This window comes from Rattus norvegicus, chromosome 1 (genome assembly GCF_021556685.1).
Source record: "Rattus norvegicus strain SHRSP/BbbUtx chromosome 1, alternate assembly SHRSP_T2T, whole genome shotgun sequence".
Lineage (NCBI taxonomy): Eukaryota > Metazoa > Chordata > Mammalia > Rodentia > Muridae > Rattus > Rattus norvegicus.
The window spans coordinates 220796200-220822023 of NC_141534.1; the positions used below are offsets into that span (position 1 = coordinate 220796200).

A 25824-nucleotide genomic window follows, 5' to 3' on the forward strand; every position below is an offset into this window, starting at 1 on the left:
AGAAAAGTAAAATTTAAAAAAATTTAAAAAGCGGAAAAAAACCGCTCAGGTGACAGCCAATGGTGAGGAGGATGTGGAGAAAGAGGGACACTCCTCCACTGTTGGTGGGTTTGCAAGCTGGTACCACCACTCTGGAAAGCAGTCTGGCAGTTTCTTAGAAAGTTGGACATAGTGCTACGTAAGGGCTCAGCTATACTACTCCTGGGCATATACCCAAAAGATGCTCCAACATATAACAAGGACACGTGCTCCACTGTGTTCATAGCAGCCTTCTTTATAATAGCCAGAAGCTGGAAAAAACCCAGATACCCTTCAACAGAGGAATGGATGCAGAAAATGTGGTACATTTACACAGTGGAGTACTACTCAGCTATTAAAACAATGACTTCATGCAACTCTTGGCCCTTTTGTCTAAGGTCCCTCTCTTTGAATCCTGAGAGTCTCTTACCTCCCATATTTCTGGTACATTCTAGAGGGTCCCTCTCCCCCTCGGTTACATATTTCCATTCATTCTACTGGCCTTCAGGGCTTCTCTTCCTCCTCCCCCAATACCTGATCATGTTCCCTTTTTCCCTTCTTCCTCCCACCCAGATCCCTCCCTCCCTCTACCCCCCCCCAGCCCCCATGATTGCTTTCTTCTCCCAAGTGGGATTCAAGCATCCCTTCGGCGTGTTAACCTTCTTGAGTTCTGTGGATTGTATCCTGGGTATTCTGTGTGTTTTTAGCTAATGTCCACTTATTAGTGAGTATATACCATGCATGTCCTTTTTGGGTCTAAGGTACCTCACTCAAATGGACACTTTCTCCATTTTACCTAAATGTTGAAACACAGTAACAATACTAATATGAGGCTATTTCACCCCTCTCCCTCCTCTCTTTTCTCCTCTCTATCATTTAAGATGGTTCAGAGCCATATGATTAGGACCACTGAGCAGTAGTATTCCTGGGGAGGGTGCTTTTGGTGGAACATATACAAAGATGCTCAAGTTACTGAAGTTATCTGTGGAACAAGCTGCTAGTTAGTTAGAGAACTTCCTGCCATTCAGAAAACTCAGGTCAGACTTAAGGGTCACCTGTAGGAATGTTGTAGTGAGGAGGGGAGTGAAAAGGGCAGGTCCACCATCCATTCAACGTCCTAGTTGTGATTCTCTTTGTATCTATTGCAATGTGTTGGATATAGTGACATAATGTCAGAGTCTGTTTTGGCTCCTCAGTAGAATATCTTAGGACTTTTATAAATTTAGAACTAGCAGAGACTTATTTATTAAGTAAGGTTTAGGAGTTTGGAATGTCCAGGGTTTTCATGTTCCAATATCTCAGGCAGACGAGCAAGAGAACACACACCCATGGACAGGATTGGGGATGGGTGTTATCTAGTTGTCATGGTAACAGTGTTAGCATTTTAAGGGCAGAGTCTTATGACCAATCACCACTTAAGACCCACTTTTCAGCACTGTCACACTGGGAATTAACTTTTCTAATCTAAGCTCTTTAAGAATGTATCCAACTGCATAGGTAGCAATGAATAGCCTAGTAAGGGCACCAGTGGAAGGGGAAGCCCTGGGTCCTGCCAAGGCTGGACCCCCAGTGAACGGGATTCTTGTGGGGAGGGTGGTAATGGGAGGAGGATTGAGAGGGGAACACTCATATAGAATGGGAGGGGGAGGGGTTAGGAGGATGTTGGCATGGAAACCGGGAAAGGGAATAACATTTGAAATGTAAATAAGAAATACCCAGTTTAATAAAGATTAAAAAAAAAAGAATGTATTCAAACCAGAGCTCTCCAGCCAGAGTGTGGATGAGACTCGTATCCAGGCATGGCAGGTGGGCTGGAGATGTACCTTTTGGTGCACTCCGTGTGGGAGCAGGGTAAGGTCTGGCAAATGTACGGTCTTTGAGAGTCCTGACCCAGAGCTACATAACCTGATCTTCATAGCCAAGTCCCATTTCCCTCCAGTCTTAGGCTGTTTGTTCTTCCAGCCTTTCAAGCCAGTGGGCTGACTTTGGCTCAGTACAAATGCCTCTCAAACTATCTTGAATTCAGTTTATATGGCCAACTTAAGTTGTCTTTGCTGATTTGGACTGAGTGTGCTTAAATGTCCACCACAATTAGGACTTGTCACTGCCTTTGGTTCTATACTTTTTCCTGTTTTATGTTTGACATTTTATTGATTCTATAACACACTTAACAGTTTTCCTTTGAAGTATATTCATCATTATTCTGTGGCTCCAATTTTGAAAAGATGTTGTCTGACAGTGTCCTTTTATCCACTTAGCATTTGCAGATCCACATATGCCCACCCACCCCATCTCTCAGTACCGTGTTTCCCGCTTCTGAAGAATACATTCTACATCATGATTATTTGTGTCTGCCTTTACTCAGCCTTTGGTCTCCAGGCTCTTGAAAAGCAGGGCTAGGCTTTTCTGGGTCTTGTGCTTTTGCAATGTTATGGGACCTAAATGTTCCACTTGGCTCTTTCTCCCATAAAGATGATCACTAGCAGGCAGCCCACAATTTGGAAGTAAAGTGAAGGCATGTCCCCAATTCCTCAGCAAAGCTCTGACACCCAGGACGCTCTGCTTCCAGAGGGATTTTGTTTCAGTGCATTGGCAAGGGAGAACTGAAGCTCAGTTTCAAAGTATAATAGAATCTGGCTACAGGCCTAAAGATACAATGTTGCACCTATAATATAAGTTTAAACATTTAATGTTTTTTTAGTTCTTTGTGCTCTGAGGGGATACTTCACATTTTTAACAGGAAAATAACATTCATCAAATGCCCACTCATATGCCAAGTACTGCCTGTGTAGAAAGTTTGATAACACATACACAGTATGCACTGATTGTTTTATGATTAGAGAAACCAACGCTTTGGAAATGGAGAAACTGGTCCACAAATGCACTGTTAGAAATCAAGAAAATAATGTTTTAAAAGCAAGAAAATCCTGATTATAATCCCGTATGCCATTTATCTAGTGACTTTAAATTCTAAGAGCTGAATGCTCACAGAACTAGGTAGGTGTTGCTGAATTTTAGCCTAGGCATTTAAAGCCTGTAGTGTTGAAATATGGTCAAATCATGTGACTGTGCATGATAAAATGTCATTTAATATTCGGTCTAAATTACCAGTCCTTACTGTCATGGGTCAGGTTTTCAACTTTAAATACATCTAAAGCCTCATATATCTGGACATCGCTCGCTCAGGTACCAAATATTCTTCCACCAGAACCTCTCTCCATGGGAAATAAAAACTTACCTCTCTTGCCCTTCACCCGTATACATACACCTTCAGCTTAGAGCGTGCATCAGCTCCTTCCAGTTTAGAGAAGAAATCTAAGAAAGCTGTTAGTTTATTCATTTGAACAAGGTATGTTTCTCCATATATCCAAAGCAGCGGAAAACTATGAGACTTGCATGTGGTGATTTTAATTCAAATCCTGTTTTTAAATGAGATACCCTTTGTGCTCTTAGAAAAGTTGGCTGACTTGAGTTTCACTTTCATGTCTATGACCAAAGGCACACTTCCCTTAGGGCAGCCATATCAATTGAAATGACACGGGAAGTGTCTCAGTGCTTAGCAATAACCAGCGCAATGCATACAGTGTAGTGGTTCTCAGAGTGAGGGCTGGCAAGCTTCTGAAGTCCTCAAGACCCCTTTTGGGATCCATGAGTGCAGAAATGTTTTCAGTACAACACAAGGACCCTAAGTGTTATTCTCTCTCTCTCTCTCTCTCTCTCTCTCTCTCTCTCTCTCTCTCCCTCCCTCTGTGTGTGTGTGTGTGTGTGTGTGTGTGTGTGTGTCTGCATGGGCATATGTGCACCACAACCATGCAGGTGCTCATGGGAGCCTGAAGATGGTGTTAGAGACTCTGAAACTGAAGTCAGAGGTAGTTGTATTCTGTCCAATGTGAATGCTGGGAACCAAAGTATGGAAAAATGGGAACCAATCTTAACTTGAGCCATCTTGCCAGCTCCCACATTAAAATCTTATTTAGTTCTTTCCCTAGATCATACTGGTGCATTCCACAGGATACAGAGAATGAGACGTGACAGACCAACTACAGCCAAGAGTCCTCCAAAGTATCTAGTTGCCCCCGTTTCCCACGATGCTGTCTTAAAGCAATGTCTCCCAGACATCCTATGCAATGGAATCCGCCCATGAATCTCTCTTTGAAAACTGATCAAGTGCACAGCTCCCACCACACTCTGATGTAACTGATGTGTGCCCATTGTGCACTGGGGATTCTGGAAGTTCCTCAGATGAAGTGAGTGTGCAATCAAGTCTGTGACCCATTTCATTAAGTGGTCTTGGAAATAAAACCAGTGCCGTTCTCCATGCTACTATACATACATAGCAGAGGATGGCCTTGCCTAACAGCAGTGGGAGGGGAGACCCTTGGTTCCGGGAAAGCTTGATACCCCAGCATAAGGGGATGCTGGAGTGGTGGGGTGGGGGAGTGTGGGTGGGTGGGGGAGCACTCTCATACAGGCAAAAGGTAGGGGGGCGCAGATGTGTGATGGGGTTGGTGGAGGGAGTAACCAGGAAATGGGATATCATTTGAGATGTAAACAAATGGAATGATTAATTTAAAGGTTGTTTTTGGGGAAAACAGTCTGTCAACATGTAATGACTCTTAATTTTGAAGGGTATAAAGGGCTTAGTTCAAAGACTTGGGAAGTAGACATTGTTAGATAAGGAGTGAGACCTCTCAGGCTGTGGAACCAGATGACCTGTTGCTGTGGACCTATCACTATAAGCCTTGTGACCCTGACCAAATCTTATCCTTTTTGCACATCAGCTTCCTTGTTTGGATATAAGAATAAAATTAGCCTCAGGACTTTTGTGAGGTCAAATAAGCAGCAGCTGTATTAATTGGCACAAAGTCTGAGACATAGTCACTCCACCAATATTTGCCATCATTGATTACTGATTTGAGTATTTAGTTTGGTTCTCTGTTGCTATGGAAAAATACTACAGCCCAAAGAAATTTAGGGGACAAAAGGGGTTATTTGGCTTATACTTTCAGATAACAGTTCATCTCTAAGGGAGGTCGGGTCAGAGACTCAAAGCAAGAATCTAGAGCAGAAACCATGAAGGAATACTGCTTACTCTGGTCTGTTACCCACTGTGGTAATTTGAATTGAAATGGCCCCCATAGGCCCATAAGGAGTGGCACTGTTAGGAGGTGGGACCTTGTTGGAGTATGTGTAGCCTTTTTGAAGGAAGTGTGTCTCAATCCTCCTGCTTGCTGCCTATGGATCCAAAAGTAAAACTCTCGGTTCATTCTGCCATGCTTCCCACACAATAATGGACTATTTAACCCCTATAACCGTAAACCAGCCCCAATGAAATGTTTTCCTTTACAAGAGTTGCCCTGGTCATGGTGTCTCTACACAGCAATAGAAACACAAACTGAGTCATCCATATAACCAGCTAGCTACATGGGCCCACCCACATCAAGATCACAGTGTCACACAAACATGATCACAGGTCATTTTATATGGGCATTTCCTCTTCCCAGGTAACTCTAGTTAGTATCAAGTTAAAAAAAAAAACTAACCAGTACTTTTGTAGATGTCTGGCTCGAAACATTTGATGATCTTGTGACTTCAAGGCACAATTTGCTGACCAACCCGTTCTTCTTTCCAATTCATCTTCCTACGTCATGGAGCAGGAGCCCTTGTGTGGAGTCTCTTAGGGGAGTCATTGAGAGATTGTCACAAGTAGCAAAGACAAATGACTTGGTCACCCCTGAGTCTGAGCTTCAGTTCATATCTTTGCCTATAAAGTGGCCATGCCAATACACCCAGGTAATCATTCTATCGAAAGAGGAAATGCCATTATCAGGTAGCAGAGTGGGTTTCACCAGCCAAAATGGTCCCCTATGAGTGACTCCCAACCCATTTTGCTTCAAGTAATTGTGAACTTTAAGTGTGTACATGTGTTGACTCTTTCTCACAATCAAGACTGGCCTCTGAGTTGTATCATTTTGCAGTTTTACTTGTACAGTGCTATTCAACAGCATCCCCCACTTTCTTCTGAGTAGCACCCCAAAATCGAGGAAAAGAGGGAAATGAACAGTTCAGCAACGCTGAAGATCATCAACATAATCAAAATCCCCTGCAACAGAGAGAGACAACAGGGTCACTTTATTAGGACAGTGATGGGTTCTCTGATCACCACGAAGTCATCGCACCATTACCACATAAAGTCATCACACCATTACCACATAAAGTCATCACACCATTACCACACAATAAACCTTCCTCTCCTATTAGTGAAGGGTAATGGGAATATAAGGAGTACCAGCATGGCATAGCACATCATATCATAGGGTAACATAGCATAGCATAGGATAGTATGTCATAGCACAGCACAGTACAGCATAGTATGGCACAGCACAGCACAGTACCGCACAGCATAACATGGCATAGCATGGCATAGGATAGCACAGCACAGCACAGCACAGCACAGCACAGCACAGCACAGCACAGCACAGCACAGCATAGCATAGCAAACTGTTTAAGGGAAGTCAAACAGCATATTTGCTAAGTTATATGCAAGAAGTTCTCCGTTTCACAGGTATAGCCTGCACGTAGGAGTGCATACCAGGAAAGTGTTCTCTTGAAGGACAAAGAAGAAAGTCAAGAGAGGAAAATGGCAAAGAGAAAAGTAGGAGAGGAAACTAAAAGCAGGGAAGAGAGAAAATTGCTACTCCAGAGAGAGTCACACAGAGAACAAGAGGCATGAGAGAAGCTGAGGCTAAAGACACCACTTGTTTCTTTCTAATTGGTGCAGAAGACTTTCAAAGCAGGTTGCACCATGGTAGCTAAGAGCACACATAGCCAGCCGTACACACCTGGCCAGTCAAAGCTGGCCTCTTCCAAGAACAGATCCTTCAATTGCCATTGCAAAAGTTCATGTTGTTAAGTCTGTTCTATGCTATATTTGCTTATTGTGTGTTAATGATAGGAATAACTATTCAAGATTACCTGTTAAAGTGATATGGCCATGGTGTAAAGCATTTTGATACTTTGCACTTCTGTCACAGGAGCTGATTTCTTTCCTTCATTTTTCTGTGGTTTTCTTTCTTGTTGTTTTTGTTTTGCTTTGAATAATACTGCAGGAGTGTTCTCATAGTACATGTGTTTACAGGTGACTTAAGTGCACTGGAGATAAATACTAGGCTGAGAGCTCTGTGTGCCTTTTATGTGTGTGGATGTTGTCTCATTGCTGTGCCCTTTCAGGTAATGATGTATTTTCATCATGCCCCTGCCTGCCATCTAACTTCCTCATTAATCCTTGAATGTAGCCTGGAAGCTTCTGATTGAATCTTAGTGGATGCTGGTCTCATTGATTATTAAATTCCCAGACTCTTGATAGAGAGAAAGCAAGTTGAAGCTTTTTTTTAAATGGATGATGAGCTCATTTTAAAAGTTAATTAATTTATTTATATTCCCAAATAATGTCCCCAGAATTCTTACCCTCTCCCCTCACCCATTTGCCTCTGAGAGGGTGCCCCCACCCCAGGCATTCCCCTTCTCTGGGGCATCAAGCCTCTACAGGATTAGGTACACCCTCTTCCACTGAGGCCAGACAATGCAGTCCTGTGCTACATATGTTCCAGGGACCTTAAACCAGCCCATGTATGCTCTTTGGTTTGATGGCTTAGTCTCTGGGAGTTCCCAAGAGTCCAGGTTAGTTGACACTGTTGGTCTTCCTATAGGGTTACCATCCTCTTCAGCTCCTTAAATCTTTCCCTTAACTCTTACATAGGGGTACCTGACTTCAGTCCAATGCTTGGATGTAAAAGTCTGCATCTGTAGGTTATCAAACTTTAATATGCCTATTTGATTATCATTTTTATATATTGATTTATTCACACCGTTTACATTATTTTGCACCAATTATAGTACTTTGGATAAGCAGAAGTGTCTATTTCAAATCTACCATACTTTATCAGAAGTCTAGCCTAAATATTAAAACCAAATAAAAACTATAGACAATTATAATGTATACTGGGAATTATAAACCATGAGGATACTTCTTAGCCTCTGTCTTTTAGAATCATTTTATATTTATATTATCCTTAGTTACTTGCATGTTTTATAGCTTTTTTAAGTTTTGAGCATTTATTGTTCTATCCCACAATGTGTGGTATAATGCTGGTCTAATACAATGGGCTCCTGAATGAGCAAAAGGAAATACACTTGTGTCTATAATACTATCTGGATGGTACTGACTGGGTGATAACCTTTTTGTTTAAATCATCTGCTTCTCTAGAAATGACACAAGATACTTACAACAAATAGAGTGGTAATAGCACCACACTGAATACCATCTGGAGAATAGCCACAGATGAATTCTCCATCTAGAAGGAAAGCAAATATGAGGAGAATGATTCCAGCTGCTGCTCCCAGGGCACTAAGTAAATTCATCGCCTGGCTCATTTTTATCTGCAACAGAACCAGAAAATACAAAAAACTTAGGCCTGCCTTGTTTCACAGACAGAGCAGTGGGGGTGGAGGACTGAGGAGTTGGATTTTCAGAATGCCAAGAAACCATATATACACATATATACCATATATATTTACCATATATACAACTCATTCTGTGCCTGGGTTAACTTCCATTCAACTAGAGGTAGCTATGACTTATTTAAATGTTCATTTAAAGACTGTGTTTAACTAAACACTGCATTTCTCCATCACTTTTACATCTCCCTAAAAATTATAAACTTTTAGGGCTGGTGAGGTGGCTCAGAGATAAAGACATCTACCACCTGACAATCTGAGTTTTAGCCTTAGGATCCACATGGTAGGAGAGAACCAAGTCCTAAAAGTTATCTTCTTATCTCCACAGGTACACTGTGCATGGAAACGTATTCCTACCCCAACATACACATATCTAATAAATAAAGGCAAACACATTTTAAAATTACAAAATTTTATGATTTTTGATGCAAATAACTTACTGACGTATTACTATCTAATGTCTTTATTTCTTTGAGCAAGATAGAATGCTCTACTCTTTTTTGTTTTTATCTTTATTAACTTGAGTATTTCTTATTTACATTCTGGGTCAACATCCCCCTAATCCTTCCCCCTCCCCTTCGATATAGGCTTCCCCTCCCCATCCTCCCTTCATTACCACCCTCCCCGCAACAATCTCATTCACTGGGGATTCAGTCTTGGCAGGACCAAGGGCTTCCCCTTCCACTGGTGCTCTTACTAGGCTATTCATTGCTACCTATGCAGTTGGAGCCTTGGGTCAGTCCATGTATAGTCTTTGGGTAGTGGCTTTGTCCCTGGAAGCTCTGGTTGGTTGGCATTGTTGTTCATATGGGGTCTTGAGCCCCTTCAAGCTCTTCCAGTCCTTTCTCTGAGAATGCTCTACTCTTACAAATATACATAGATCAGCAATGTATTCTTTAGCTCTGGAATAGGCTTGTGATTATTTATTCATTTATTTATTTATTTATTTATTTATTTATTTATTTATTTATTTTTGCCATCTTCTGCCTGCCTGTAATGCATATTTTTTATTTTTATTTTACTTTTTTATTAGATATATTTCTTTACTTACATTTCAAATGTTATTCCCTTTCTCAGTTTCCTGTTCATAAGTCCCCATCCCCTCCTCCTCCCCCATACGGGTGTTCCCCCCATCCATCCACCTTACTGCCCCCCATATTCCTCTGCACTGGGGGGCGTCCAACCTTGGCAGGATCAAGGGTTTCCCCTTCCACTGGTGCCCCAACAAGGCTCTTCTCTGCTACATTTGCAGTTGGAGTCCTGGGTCATTCCATGTATAGTCTTTCGGTAGTGGTTTAGTCCCTGGAAACTCTGTCTGGTTGGCATTGTTGTTCTTATGGGGTTGCAAGCTCCTTCAACTCTTTCAATACTTCCTCTAATTCCCCCCAAGGGGGTCCTGTTCTCAGTTCAGTAGTTTGCTGCTAGCATTGACCTATGTATTTGACATGGTCTGGATGTGTCTCTCAGGAGAGATCTATATCTGGTCCCTTTCAGCATGCAGTTTTTAACTTCATCAATCTTATCTAGTTTTGGTGGCTGTATATATATGGGCCACATGTGGGGCAGGCTCTGAATGGCTCCTTCAGTTGCTGCTGTAAACTTTTCTGCTTGTGACTTAATTAGGTTATGTATCCTGTGCTTTTCCTGTGAGTCAAACAATAGCTTGTTAAAGCACTTGGCACCCAGTAAGTACCAAAACTACTCATCGAAAGAACAAATGAATGAATGACTAGATTACTGAGACCTACTCTGCATTAACAACAAGGGACCGAGGACGGAGTCACTCAACATTTCTGTGCCTCAGTATTTCCTGTACAACATGAAACTCTGACAGGAGAATCTGGAAAAGTGTCCCAATATGAAAAGGCTTCTGATTCTGTGATGATTTTCAAAGCCAGGAAAATTATTCAACAATTACAATTTTAATAAGGCAGACATAGAACTCACCAGAGTGTCTGTAGTTTTTCTTTTCAGAGCAATCAGAAAGGCCCCAGAGTTAATGAACTACAAAAAAAGAAAAGTAAAGAATAAATGTCCTAATGATGGGCATGATAAGATGAGGCTGAGGGCTTCTCAGATCAGGCCTCCGACCACTTCCTTCCTGTGCCTTCCTTCTAGGCTCACAGAAACTCCAGGGAAATGAGGAGGGTGAACCACCCCACAGAGCAGAGGACAAAAGTCTGGACCTTTAGTCTAAGCCACTTCTTTGAACAAAAGGGTGTTTCTGCCTTACCGGGCTTTCATTCCGTAGCCACTTTCCTGTTGGTGATCTGCTATGGTATCATGACTCAGCCTTCAAACGCTCAGTGTCATCAGTTTATGAGCATTGAGGCCATATAGTTCTCATAGCCCAACCACTTTATTCGGTTGGGTGGAAACGTAAGGCACAGTTGCAGCCAGCAGACTGATAATTGGAAGAAAAGAAAGAAGACAGAAACCACACACACTAATGTTCATGGAGGTGGGTCAGATATGGCAGCCTCATTGTGTAGTAGAAGCTTAAAAATCTGAGTTCAGCCCAACTGTGTTTAAATTTCCTGCCCCTTCCCCCAGACCCATTAGTAGAGAATACTCTCCCAGACCTTCTGACAGACAATTTTTACCCAAACACCCCCTGTTCCCATCCTTTACAGATGCTTTTCACCTCATTAGACAACTCATTCTTTAAGACATGGTCCATCTGCAAATGACTCTGGAGGCAGCATCTGCGTCCTCTGTCACACCCTATGAGGAACTGCCACTGGGGAGTGGCTTCTACTGAATCCTCACACCCTGCCCATTCTCTGATGCTGAGTAGGGACTAAACTAATAGAGATTGCATACAAGTAAATAAGCATCTCTTTGTGCTCAGACACTTGGGCTCTGTCCCTGCTCCTCCACTTTCTGCAGAGTAAAGTGCTTACCAGCATCAGAAGCAGCACCACACAGATGTAAGGAGTATGCTAATCTCCTTGCATGATTTCTTTCTTATTAGACTAATGCCTATTGGAGGACAATCACCGTACTAAAATTTGGATCTTCATTGTTTTGCTCTGTGAACACAGCCTATCATATGCTGCAAGTAATTTTGTATAAATTAATGGACTATGAAACCACCATAAAACCCAGAGGGCTATTGCTTCCAAATTTCAAGACCCAAAGATGGGCTATCATAGACTCTGGTGATTCAATAGAGCAGAGAGCTTGCTTTAATAGCCGTGACATTAATGTCTTAGTGGCATTTACTGCAGATTCACATACCCCAAATCTGTCTTGTTTCATAACTATGAGCTCATTCACTAACACCTTGCCTGGTTGACATACTGTTAATTGGACTAAAGACTCTATACTCACCAAAGCAGAGCCCCAGAAAGGATATCCTGAGAGAAATATAAAAGGGAACCTTGGGTATGGGTTTACCAAGGTGAAAAGGAAAACAACTCCAAATGAGAAGTTCATGATTCCAAACAGGATCTGGGTGGTCTGCAAATAGAGAGGAAAGTCAGCACTCGTGGGGGCGGGGCTAAGTCTACTTAAGTCGTTAGTTCAAAGATTTGGCAGTTACCCTCATTATAGCCAAAAGAAAGATAATGAATGTTCCTTTACGATAGCCCTTGATGGTTTCTTACTCCCACTTCCGTCTGCTAATTACTAAGAGGAAAATTGAATCTCACCCAGTGCTCCTAACCTCAGGGTCAGCTGTGCCATGAGTGGAAGCTGCCAGCTCCTATTCTTGTCTCAGTAAAATCACCAGTCATCAGCTCATATGTGTGAATGCTGACTTTTAAGTTTCTAAATCAGCCTGGCCTCAACTGGACACCCAGGGGAATCCTCTCGTATAGGAGGAGGAGCTGATAACCAAAATCTGATTCCTTAATTGGTTCTTGATTGTGTCAATAAAGAAGACAGAAGACAATTACTGGGGAGAAAGGTGGGATTGCTGGATCCTGAGAGGAAGAGAAGATACACAGGGAAGGAGGCTTTGGCTGAGATGGACATAGTAGCCATGTAAGGTCTTAGGGCAACCAGAACCGGCCCCTGCCACCTGTTATAAATAAGTTAGTTTTTAAGAGCCTAGCAATTGTGTTATCTGCCTTGTTTTAGAATAATAAAACTGTCTAGTGTTTTTCTTCTGCTGAGGTAAGGTGGGCAGCGAAAAGAGAGAACATAAGGGGATTGCTGGCGGTTTGGAGAAGCTAACTGAGAGGGGCCTGTAGAGTGTGGACAGCAGCTCCTGGATTTCCCGGGTTGGGGGATGGTTGTGATGGAGTCGGAGTAAGGTGAACCAGGAGAGGTCAGAGCGTGCACTGCAGCCCCTGGCAAGAAGGTAGCGTGTTTTTAAAATTACACGCAACACTCTTGACTGTGAATGGTCCTCTGAGCCTTTGGAAGCAGTGCTTCATTGCCAGGCACGTGGGCTGTTTTTTATTCTCCCTGTGCTATGCTTGTGAGGCCCATTCTCCACAGGCTCTTGAGGCTAGGCAGAAGGTTGATGGGCACTAGGGAAGCCTGGCGAGAATGACAAAAAGAGCAGAAGACTTATAGCCGGGGGTTACGTCCTTTTCAGTACACTTCCTTGGTGAGCTCTTTTGTTACTGTACTAACATTTGGTGGCAAGTCTTTATATTTATATGTATAAATAAACACATATATCTGAATACTATGTAAAACTATGAGTCCTGAGTTTTGCTTGGGAAGATGTAAAAGTGTATGTTGCAGTTTGCTAAGAGAAGGAATCTGTCCTAACTTCTACTTGGTTGTCCTTTTCCTTTTGCTCTCAGAGTTTGACTAGAAAATCCTTAAAGATAATTAGTTTGGGGGCTGTGGTTTTTAAAAGTTCAGGAGCATTGAATTTATTCATTTTGTATTTTTCTATTCACAGAATCTTGTTCGTAATTTATGTAGAAGCACAGTCCATACTTCTTGACTTGATTGGCGATGACATCTGGAATTGATTCCTATTGGGTATTGTGTGCCACCACATATTATACACAGGGACACATTTTACTTACCCCTAAGATCTTCAATTTTCTGATAAGGATTTTCTGCACTTGGTTTTGGGAATCGTAGGCTGTGGCTGTAAATTCTGCTGTTCGGTACTCTGAAGTGATGATCTCTGGAGGAAACACCAGGAAAACGGGACTATGCACATTTTTTGAATCCATGATGGTATAGTTGGTTTTTTCAAGTGGAAGAAAAGGATGTAGCTGGTACTCCCATTTAAATCATCTTCGTTTCCTGTACTGAAGCTGTCTAGAGCACTGGCATTGTTGTACTCTGGCTTAGAATTATAGAACCATAAAGTCACAGAGTCATAGAATTTTAGGAATGGCCAAGAGCCTAAAGATAAGAATTAAAGTGCCCATCCCTGTGTATTGGTTTGATCAGAAAATACTGTGTCCTCTCTCACATATTCCTCTGTTCTTACAACTACCACACACACACACACACACACACACACACACACACACACACACACACACATATATTCCCAAGTTTTTAATTTTTCCATTTCAGATGTAGAGAAGAAAAAACCTCTCAGGCTTTAGAACTAATCAGTCATATTATTTGTGTTGCCTGTCACTTCAAAGGTTTTTTTGTTCTTTTGTTGTCAACCTCATTTTAGCAGATTTATGTTATATATCACCCTAAAGCAGAGTGGCTTCAAAGAACTACAATTTTGTTTTGGTGGGCACTCTGCCAGTTACACTGTTAGTTTTTCTGACTAGTACTGTTCTATTAGCCCCTGCCAAGTTTTCTCACACACTGTGGTCCACTAGTGAATGGTGCAGAATTAGATAGATGAGGATAGCCTCAGTCATGCATCTTCATCAGTGGATCTGCCAAATTGCAAGGACACAGATGAGCAGAAGAAAGAATTTGTTTATTATTATTTTTAAGTGTGTGTGTGTGCACGCATGCATGCCGATGTTTTTGTTTTCATTGAAATCATTGGGTGTCTGTACAAAGCTTAAGTCCAAGTGGATCAAGAACCTCCACATCAAACCAGATACACTCAAACTAATAGAAGAAAAAGTGGGAAAGCATCTCGAACACATGGGCACTGGAGAAAATTTCCTGAACAAAACACCAGTGGCTTATGCTCTAAGATCAAGAATCGACAAATGGGATCTCATAAAATTACAAAGCTTCTGTAAGGCAAAGGACACTGTGGTTAGGACAAAACGGCAACCAACAGATTGGGAAAAGATCTTTACCAATCCTACAACAGATAGAGGGCTTATATCCAAAATATACAAAGAACTCAAGGAGTTAGACCGCAGGGAGACAAATAATCCTATTAAAAATGGGGTTCAGAGCTAAACAAAACATTCTCAGCTGAGGAATGCCGAATGGCTGAGAAACACCTAAAGAAATGTTCAACATCTTTAGTCATAAGGGAAATGCAAATCAAAACAACCCTGAGATTTCACTTCACACCAGTGAGAATGGCTAAGATCAAAAACTCAGGTGACAGCAAATTCTGGCAAGGATGTGGAGAAAGAGGAACACTCCTCCATTGTTGGTGGGATTGCAGACTGTTACAACCATTCTGGAAATCAGTCTGGAGGTTCCTCAGAAAATTGGACATTGAACTACCTGAGGACCCAGCTATACCTCTCTTGGGCATATACCCAAAAGATGCCCCAACATATCAAAAAGACACATGCTCCACTATGTTCATAGCAGCCTTATTTATAATAGCTAGAAGCTGGAAAGAACCCAGATGCCCTTCAATAGAGGAATGGATACAGAAAATGTGGTACATCTACACAATGGAATATTACTCAGCTATCAAAAACAATGACTTTATGAAATTCATAGGCAAATGGTTGGAACTGGAAAATATCATCCTGAGTGAGCTAACCCAATCACAGAAAAACACACATGGTATGCACTCATTGATAAGTGGCTATTAGCCCAAATGTTTGAATTACCCTAGATCCCTAGAACACATGAAACTCAATACGGATGGTCAAAATGCGAATGTTTCACTCCTTTAAAAGGGGAGCAAGAATACCCTTGGCAGGGAATAGGGAGGCAAAGATTAAAACAGAGGCAGAAGGAACACCCATTCAGAGCCTGCCCCCCACATGTGGCCCATACATATACAGCCACCCAATTAGACAAGATGGATGAAGCAAAGAAGTGCAGGCCCACAGGAACCGGATGTAGATCTCTCCTGAGAGACATAGCCAGAATACAGCAAATACAGAGGCGAATGCCAGCAGCAAACCACTGAACTGAGAACGGGACCCCCGTTGAAGGAATCAGAGAAAGGACTGGAAGAGCTTGAAGGGGTTCGAGACCAGATATGAACAACAATGCCAACAAACCAGAGCTTCCAGGGACAAAGCCACTACCCAAAGACTATACATGGACTGACCCTGGACTCTAACTTCATAGGTAGCAATGAATAGCCTAGTAAGAGCACCAGTGGAAGGGGAAGCCCTTGGTCCTGCTAAGACTGAAACGCCAGTGAACGTGACTGTTGGGGGGAGGGTGGTAATGAGGGGAGGATGGGGAGGGGAGTCCCAGGTAGAACGGGAGGGGGAGGAGTTTGGGGGATGTTGGCCCGGAAACCGGGAAAGGGAATAACATTCAAAATGTAAATAAGAAATACTCAAGTTAATAAAGAAAAAAAGGAAAAAAATGTAATCATTGGGTGTTTGTTTCATTTCCTTTGATTTAAGTAATATTTGGGCCAATGTATTTTGTAAGGCCCCGAATGACCTTTATTACCCATGTTTTAACTTTGTCGAGGGCCTTTTCAATTTTATTTTTTCCCCAAGCATGGTAACATTCTCAAGACTATCTGATAAATGGAGAAATAACTTAATTGTTTATGTTATAGTTCATTCAAGCTACTTCTCATGAACCTTGGAGCATGAAAATCCAGAATTAATTCTAAACCGATTTTGTAATGTTAATAAACTCATTCTTTGAGAATTTCATACATGTATCCAATGACCATTTCTATGTCTCATTCTCAAATTTGTGTATTTAGTAGTTCTAGCTTTAAGATAAAGTTGTCTATTAACTTCTCTGTTCATGTTAGTTCATATATTTATTGAAACATGTCATGCCTTCTTTGTACGGTTGACATATGGACATTTAAAGTGGCTTATAATGCTCTTGGTCTGTAAGTCAATGTTAGTAACAATAGAAAATGCTATATTAGTCAGCATTACTTCTTGTAATATTTCTGTTATATTTTGGTCAACTATTTTATCTCGATTTATTTACCTAGTTCATATAAGCTATTTCTTTATCAGCTTAAGATATATATATATATATATATATATATATATATATATATATATATCATATGAACTAGGCCGTCTCACAATGAGTTACTGCAAATGTTACTGTCCTGTGGTTCTCTATTGCAGGTAGCTGCTTGCTGATAGGTGTCTCAGGTGTGTTCACACATGGATGGTGTGTCTGAGCTCAACTTTAGAAAGCTTCATATACCTTTATGGATCTTCTTTTCTAACATCACAAAATCTCCTTTCACAAGAGGACCTCTAATCTTAAAGTAGTTTATGAATGATTGATACTATTTTTTAGGTCTTAATGTTCCTAAATCAAATCTTTAGCTTGTCTTGGGAAGTTATAATAATCCAAGTAGTCAGACTGGGTGCAAGACTTCATCTCTGATTTCCTTACTGGGTTGTTCTAAGAAAGATTCCCATGTTCTTTCATTTAGGTCATACTATAGATGAAGCTTACTTTTCTTTGTTTTTACATTTCCTGTCTTTCTACCAAGAATGCACTCCTTCCAAAAACCTATATCCAATCCCTAGAGAATAGGACAGTGGCAAGTGTCCTGTGCCTGGAGGTCTCCAGATCCTCTGGGTGTCATTGTTCCTTTAAATCGCAAACTGAGTCTAGATCTTATTGTACAAAGGACTGTGAAAAATGCATTCATTCTCCCAATGTGTTCAGCTACGTCGGGAGAACTGCAAGGAGACGTGAGACGAAGAAAGTGGCTGGGATTTCTGTTTATCCTGGGACTACCTCTTCACAGTGTGCCATTCTGCTGCTCACTGCACTGAAGCCTTACCACCTTCAATGTAATGCTGCAGCATTTCATGCTGTATAGAGTATTTTAAATATAAAAATGGCAATGTATTTTATAGAACCTCAAAGAGCAAGCACTAGGGATTCCCCACTGGCTGTGTCTTCTGACAAGCACTTTCTAATCCCTAGTCACTGATTGGTCAGTATATCCATATAAGTGCTCTCTGTATAGTACTCCTTTTGTGACTACCTGGGATTTTGCCATCAAAGACAACTTGGTATTTGATTTATGAGGACAGATTAGTATGTTTTTTAAGCCCTTGAGCTTTCTACTATCCAAAAAAGTATTTGTGTTAGTATGTTTGGGCCACCATAACTAAATACCTGAGATTGGGTGATTTAAACAACACAATTTTATTTGTAATTTTAGACAATGGAAAATACAACATATGGGTGCCAGCAAACTTATATTTTTAATTTTTTTAGATAATACAATTACAACATGCCCCCCTCCTCTTTGCTCCCTGCAGTCTCTCCTTTATATCTGTCCTTGCTCTCCTTCAAATTCATGGCCTCTTTTTCACTAATTGTGAGTATATTTCTAAATATAACCTGTTCATTCTGTATAATGTTACTTGTATGTATGTTTTCAGGGCTGACCATTCACACTGGACAACCATTTGGTGTGCCCTTTCTCTGGGAAAGACCTTTCTCTATTCCCAGCTTCCTTCAATTGCCTATAGTTCTTTGTTTAAGGTTGAGGAATCATAACTTTACCTCATTCAGTTCATGTTTGGGCAATTATATTAGTAAGACTTTGTGAATATGACTTCTGATGTTACTACATGACACAAGCTCACAGCAAACTCCTTGACTATGTGGCTTTTTACAACCTTTCTACATACTCTCCCACAGTATTCTCCGAGCCTTGTATGGTTTTGTGTTGTGTATGTTTCCCCTGTGACTCTGCTTCCTAAATCTGCATTTTGAGCCATTGTTGTTTTCTGTAGAGCCTGTCTGCTGTAAAAAGATGTTTCCTTGATGTGAAGACTATACTTGTCTGTAAGCTGGAACTGACTTGAATAGCCCTTCCCTGAGGACTAGCTTTCATGGTGCCAGAAGGTACCGTGTAAATTTCCAAATGAGGCAAGCGATCAACAGTCCTAGCAAGCTATGATGCCAATGAACCACATCAACAATCAGTGTGACACAGTAATCCTAAAAGTACAGTAGTAGTACACAAATCTTGGTGGAAACCAAAAGCTAAAAGCTAATTATATATAAGACCAATTCAGCAAGAGGGAAAACACTCTTGGTACTAGAAATCAAGTTTTCAGACTGAAGACTGGGAGATAATGTACAACCTCTAATTTACTAAACTAGCATAATCCTTAACAACAATCTATAAATAATTGTTCTTATACATGCAAACGTAGGTTTTCATGGTAGTTCTCTTTTTGGCCAATTTCTGATCCCTTTATATGACATTTCCTCAGCTCTCTGGTGTTTTTATGCATAGTCCCTCTCCTCTCCTCTCCTCTCCTCTCCTCTCCTCTCCTCTCCTCTCCTCTCCTCTCCTCTCCTCTCCTCTCCCCTCCCCTCCCCTCCCCTCCCCTCCCCTCCCCTCCCCTCCTCTCCTCTTGTCCCCTGCCTTCTCCCCTCCCCTCTCCTCTCCTTCCCTCCTCTCCTTCCACTTCCCCTCTCTCTGTGTATGTGTGTGTGCGTATGACAAAGTGTAGTCCAAGTTAACTGAAAGCTTACTGGTTCATGCTGCCTTTGAACTCACAATTCTTCAGATTCTAGAGTATTGGGATTATAGGCATGTGTCACTGTAGGAGGACACTACTGCCACAGTGAGGGCCCCACTCTTGTATTTTCATCTGAACCTAGTATCTTCAAAGCTCTATTTTCAGTGTTATAACATTAGGAGTTAGGACTTCTGCATTAAAATTTAGAGGTGGGATATTTTAGTCCAAAGCAATGAGATAATTAACTTGATGAATGCTATGATGCAATATCTACCATCTCTCTTAAATCTATCACCTATCTCTATCTATCTATCTATCTATCTATCTATCTATCTATCTATCTATCTATCTATCTATCTATCTATCTAATTTATCTATCTATCATCTATCTATCTATCTATCTATCTATCTAATTTATCTACCTATCATCTATCCACTCTTCTTTTTTTTATTTGTTTTTGTTTGTTTTGTGTTAAACTAATCTTGCATCAATTTACTTAGACGTGCCACGTTGTTCATTTTATATATTGCTGACTTTTATTCTTTAAAGGATACCACATTTCTTCTCATGAAAGATAATACTCTATAATATTATCTTCTTTTAATGTTTTCTTTTCTAAGGATACGTTTTTCTTTTTTTTATGTTTTTATTTTTTTTTATTAACTTGAGTATTTCTTATATACATTTCAAGTGTTATTCCCTTTCCCGGTTTCCGGGCAAACATCCCCCTCCCCCCTCCCCTTCCTTATGGGTGTTCCCCTCCCAACCCTCCCCCCATTGCCGCCCTCCCCCCATAGTCTAGTTCACTGGGGGTTCAGTCTTAGCAGGAGCCAGGGCTTCCCCTTCCACTGGTGCTCTTACTAGGATATTCATTGCTACCTATGGGGTCAGAGTCCAGGGTCAGTCCATGTATAGTATTTAGGTAGTGGCTTAGTCCCTGGAAGCTCTGGTTGCTTGGCATTGTTGTACTTTTGGGGTCTCGAGCCCCTTCAAGCTCTTCCAGTTCTTTCTCTGATTCCTTCAACGGGGGACCTATTCTCAGTTCAGTGGTTTGCTGCTGGCATTCGCCTCTGTATTTGCTGTATTCTGGCTGTGTCTCTCAGGAGCGATCTACATCCGGCTCCTGTCGGTCTGCACTTCTTTGCTTCATCCATCTTGTCTAATTGGTTGGCTGTATATGTATGGGCCACATGTGGGGCAGGCTCTGAATGGGTGTTCCTTCTGTCTCTGTTTTAATCTTTGCCTCTCCCTTCCCTGCCAAGGGTATTCTTTTTCCTCATTTAAAGAAGGAGTGAAGCATTCACATTTTGATCATCCGTCTTGAGTTTCGTTTGTTCTAGGGATCTAGGGTAATTCAAGCATTTGGGCTAATAGCCACTTATCAATGAGTGCATACCATGTATGTCTTTCTGTGATTGGGTTAGCTCACTCAGGATGATATTTTCCAGTTCCAACCATTTGCCTACGAGTTTCATAAACTCGTTGTTTTTGATAGCTGAGTAATATTCCATTGTGTAGATGTACCACATTTTCTGTATCCATTCCTCTGTTGAAGGGCATCTGGGTTCTTTCCATTTTCTGGCTATTATAAATAAGGCTGCGATGAACATAGTGGAGCACGTGTCTCTTTTATATGTTGAGGCATCTTTTGGGTATATGCCCAAGAGAGGTATAGCTGGATCCTCAGGCAGTTCAATGTCCAATTTTCTGAGGAACCTCCAGACTGATTTCCAGAATGGTTTTACCAGTCTACAATCCCACCAACAATGGAGGAGTGTTCCTCTTTCTCCACATCCTCGCCAGCATCTGCTGTCACCTGAGTTTTTGATCTTAGCCATTCTCACTGGTGTGAGGTGAAATCTCAGGGTTGTTTTGATTTGCATTTCCCTTATCACTAAAGATGTTGAACATTTCTTTAGGTGTTTCTCAGCCATTCGGCATTCCTCAGCTGTGAATTCTTTGTTTAGCTCTGAACCCCATTTTTTAATAGGGTTATTTGTTTCCCTGCGGTCTAACTTCTTGAGTTCTTTGTATATTTTGGATATAAGGCCTCTATCTGTTGTAGGATTGGTAAAGATCTTTTCCCAATCTGTTGGTTGCCGTTTTGTCCTAACCACAGTGTCCTTTGCCTTACAGAAGCTTTGCAGTTTTATGAGATCCCATTTGTCGATTCTTAGAGCATAAGCCATTGGTGTTTTGTTCAGGAATTTTTTTCCAGTGCCCATGTGTTCCAGATGCTTCCCTAGTTTTTCTTCTATTAGTTTGAGTGTGTCTGGATTGATGTGGAGGTCCTTGATCCACTTGGACTTAAGCTTTGTACAGGGTGATAAGGATGGATCGATCTGCATTCTTCTACATGTTGCCCTCCAGTTGAACCAGCACCATTTGCTGAAAATGCTATCTTTTTTCCATTGGATGATTTTGGCTCCTTTGTCAAAAATCAAGTGACCATAGGTGTGTGGGTTCATTTCTGGGTCTTCAATTCTATTCCATTGGTCTATCTGTCTTTCTCTGTACCAATACCATGCAGTTTTTATCACTATTGCTCTGTAATACTGCTTGAGTTCAGGGATAGTGATTCCCCCTGAAGTCCTTTTATTGTTGAGGATAGCTTTAGCTATCCTGGGATTTTTGTTATTCCAGATGAATTTGCAAATTGTTCTGTCTCAGTCTTTGAAGAATTGGATTGGTATTTTGATGGGGATTGCATTGAATCTGTAGATTGCTTTTGGTAAAATGGCCATTTTTACCATATTAATCCTGCCAATCCATGAGCATGGGAGATCTTTCCATCTTCTGAGGTCTTCTTCAATTTCTTTCCTCAGTGTCTTGAAGTTCTTATTGTACAGATCTTTTACTTGCTTGGTTAAAGTCACACCGAGGTACTTTATATTATTTGGGTCTATTATGAAGGGTGTCGTTTCCCTAATTTCTTTCTCGGCTTGTTTCTCTTTTGTATAGAGGAAGGCAACTGATTTATTTGAGTTAATTTTATACCCAGCCACTTTGCTGAAGCTGTTTATCAGCTTTAGTAGTTCTCTGGTGGAACTTTTGGGATCACTTAAATATACTATCATGTCATCTGCAAATAGTGATATTTTGACCTCTTCTTTTCCGATCTGTATCCCCTTGATCTCCTTTTGTTGTCTGATTGCTCTGGCTAGAACTTCAAGAACTATATTGAATAAGTAGGGAGAGAGTGGGCAGCCTTGTCTAGTCCCTGATCTTAGTGGGATTGCTTCAAGTTTCTCTCCATTTAGTTTAATGTTAGCAACTGGTTTGCTGTATATGGCTTTTACTATGTTTAGGTATGGGCCTTGAATTCCTATTCTTTCCAGGACTTTTATCATGAAGGGGTGTTGAATTTTGTCAAATGCTTTCTCAGCATCTAATGAAATAATCATGTGGTTCCGTTCTTTCAGTTTGTTTATATAATGGATCATGTTGATGGTTTTCCGTATATTAAACCATCCCTGCATGCCTGGGATGTAGCCTACTTGATCATGGTGGATGATTGTTTTGATGTGCTCTTGAATTCGGTTTGCCAGAATTTTATTGAGTATTTTTGCATCGATATTCATAAGGGAAATTGGTCTGAAGTTCTCTTTCTTTGTTGTGTCTTTGTGTGGTTTAGGTATAAGAGTAATTGTGGCTTCGTAGAAGGAATTCGGTAGTGCTCCATCTGTTTCAATTTTGTGGAATAGTTTGGATAATATTGGTATGAGGTCTTCTATGAAGGTTTGATAGAATTCTGCACTAAACCCGTCTGGACCTGGGCTCTTTTTGGTTGGGAGACCTTTAATGACTGCTTCTATTTCCTTAGGAGTTATGGGGTTGTTTAACTGGTTTATCTGTTCCTGATTTAACTTCGATACCTGGTATCTGTCTAGGAAATTGTCCATTTCCTGAAGATTTTCAAGTTTTGTTGAATATAGGCTTTTATAGTAAGATCTGATGATTTTTTGAATTTCCTCTGAATCTGTAGTTATGTCTCCCTTTTCATTTCTGATTTTGTTAATTTGGACGCACTCTCTGTGTCCTCTCGTTAGTCTGGCTAAGGGTTTATCTATCTTGTTGATTTTCTCAAAGAACCAACTTTTGGTTCTGTTGATTCTTTCTATGGTCCTTTTTGTTTCTACTTGGTTGATTTCAGCTCTGAGTTTGATTATTTCCTGCCTTCTACTCCTCCTGGGTGTATTTGCTTCTTTTTGTTCTAGAGCTTTTAGGTGTGCTGTCAAGCTGCTGACATATGCTCTTTCCTGTTTCTTTCTGCAGGCACTCAGCGCTATGAGTTTTCCTCTTAGCACAGCTTTCATTGTGTCCCATAAGTTTGGGTATGTTGTATCTTCATTTTCATTAAATTCTAAAAAGTTTTTAATTTCTTTCTTTATTTCTTCCTTGACCAGGTTATCATTGAGTAGAGCATTGTTCAATTTCCATGTATATGTGGGCATTCTTCCCTTATTGTTATTGAAGACCAGTTTTAGGCCGTGGTGGTCTGATAGCACGCATGGGATTATTTCTATCTTTCTGTACCTGTTGAGGCCCATTTTTTGACCAATTATATGGTCAATTTTGGAGAAAGTACCATGAGGAGCTGAGAAGAAGGTATATCCTTTTGCTTTAGGATAGAATGTTCTATAAATATCCGTTAAGTCCATTTGGCTCATGACTTCTCTTAGTCTGTCGACATCAGTTTAATTTCTGTTTCCATGATCTGTCCATTGATGAGAGTGGGGTGTTGAAATCTCCCACTATTATTGTGTGAGGTGCAATGTGTGTTTTGAGCTTTAGTAAGGTTTTTTTTACGTATGTAGGTGCCCTTGTATTTGGGGCATAGATATTTAGGATTGAGAGTTCATCTTGGTGGATTTTTCCTTTGATGAATATGAAGTGTCCTTCCTTATCTTTTTTGATGACTTTTAGTTGGAAATTGATTTTATTTGATATTAGAATGGCTACTCCAGCTTGCTTCTTCTGACCATTTGCTTGGAAAGTTGTTTTCCAGCCTTTCACTCTGAGGTAGTGTCTGTCTTTGTGTTTGAGGTGTGTTTCCTGTAGGCAGCAGAATGCACGGTCCTCGTTGCGTATCCGGTTTGTTAATCTATGTCTTTTTATTGGGGAGTTGAGGCCATTGATATTGAGAGATATTAAGGAATAGTGATTATTGCTTCCCGTTATATTCATATTTGGATGTGAGGTTATGTTTGTGTGCTTTCATTCTCTTTGTTTTGTTGCCAAGACGATTAGTTTCTTGCTTCTTCTAGGGTATAGCTTGCCTCCTTATGTTGGGCTTTACCATTTATTATCCTTTGTAGTGCTGGATTTGTAGAAAGATATTGTGTAAATTTGGTTTTGTAATGGAATATCTTGGTTTCTCCATCAATGTTAATTGAGAGTTTTGCTGGATACAGTAATCTGGGCTGGCATTTGTGTTCTCTTAGGGTCTGTATGACATCAGTCCAGGATCTTCTGGCCTTCATAGTTTCTGGCGAGAAGTCTGGTGTGATTCTGATAGGTCTCCCTTTATATGTTACTTGACCTTTTTCCCTTACTGCTTTTAATATTCTTTCTTTATTTTGTGCGTTTGGTGTTTTGACAATTATGTGACGGGAGGTGTTTCTTTTCTGGTCCAATCTATTTGGAGTTCTGTAGGCTTCTTGTATGTCTATGGGTATCTCTTTTTTTAGGTTAGGGAAGTTTTCTTCTATGATTTTGTTGAAGATATTTACTGGTCCTTTGAGCTGGGAGTCTTCACTCTCTTCTATACCTATTATCCTTAGGTTTGATCTTCTCATTGAGTCCTGGATTTCCTGTATGTTTTGGACCAGTAGCTTTTTCCGCTTTACATTATCTTTGACAGTTGAGTCAATGATTTCTATGGAATCTTCTGCTCCTGAGATTCTCTCTTCCATCTCTTGTATTCTGTTGGTGAAGCTTGTATCTACAGCTCTTTGTCTCTTCTTTTGGTTTTCTATATCCAGGGTTGTTTCCATGTGTTCTTTCTTGATTGCTTCTATTTCCATTTTTAATTCCTTCAACTGTTTGATTGTGTTTTCCTGGAATTCTTTCAGGGATTTTTGTGTCTCCTCTCTATGGGCTTCTACTTGTTTATTTATGTTTTCCTGGAATTCTTTCAGGGATTTTTGTGTCTCCTCTCTATGGGCTTCTACTTGTTTATTTATGTTTTCCTGGAATTCTTTCAGGGATTTTTGCGATTCTTTCAGGCATTTTTGCGATTCCTCTCTGTAGGCTTCTACTTGTTCTCTAAGGGAGTTCTTCACGTCTTTCTTGAAGTCCTCCAGCATCATGATCAAAAATGATTTTGAAACTAGATCTTGCTTTTCTGGTGTGTTTGGATATTCCATGTTTGTTTTGATGGGAGAATTGGGCTCCGATGGTGCCATGTAGTCTTGGTTTCTGTTGCTTGGGTTCCTGCGCTTGCCTCTCGCCATCAGATTATCTCTAGTGTTACTTTGTTCTGCTATTTCTGACAGTGGCTAGACTGTCCTATAAGCCTGTGTGTCAGGAGTGCTG

At 40.8% G+C, this 25824-nt stretch overlaps 1 protein-coding gene and 1 long non-coding RNA gene across 5 annotated transcripts in view; one reads left to right on the top strand and one right to left on the bottom strand.

Moving 5' to 3' along the window:
• The window catches only part of LOC120093141 (uncharacterized), an 87630-nt gene that overhangs the window by 12689 nt on the left and 49117 nt on the right, over nucleotides 1-25824 (top strand). For all 3 annotated transcript variants that reach the window (XR_015652988.1, XR_015652993.1, XR_015652991.1), the window contains exon 2: nucleotides 13397-13479. This is a non-coding gene — a long non-coding RNA (uncharacterized LOC120093141). The remainder of the gene's footprint in view (nucleotides 1-13396; nucleotides 13480-25824) is intronic.
• Ms4a5 (membrane spanning 4-domains A5) lies at nucleotides 5981-13806 on the bottom strand. 2 transcript variants are annotated; one of them, XM_087590966.1, is made up of 5 exons: nucleotides 13527-13806; nucleotides 11869-11997; nucleotides 10483-10539; nucleotides 8305-8372; nucleotides 5981-6121 (listed from the first exon to the last, which is right to left on the bottom strand). In XM_087590966.1, the coding sequence occupies exons 1-5, from the start codon at nucleotides 13677-13679 to the stop codon at nucleotides 6112-6114; spliced, it is 417 nt and encodes a 138-aa protein (XP_087447092.1). In that variant the 5' UTR covers nucleotides 13680-13806; the 3' UTR covers nucleotides 5981-6111. The 2 variants fall into 2 exon arrangements, with proteins under 2 accessions (XP_087447092.1, NP_001395710.1); NM_001408781.1 differs by having other exon boundaries at nucleotides 5986-6121; nucleotides 8305-8457; nucleotides 13527-13755.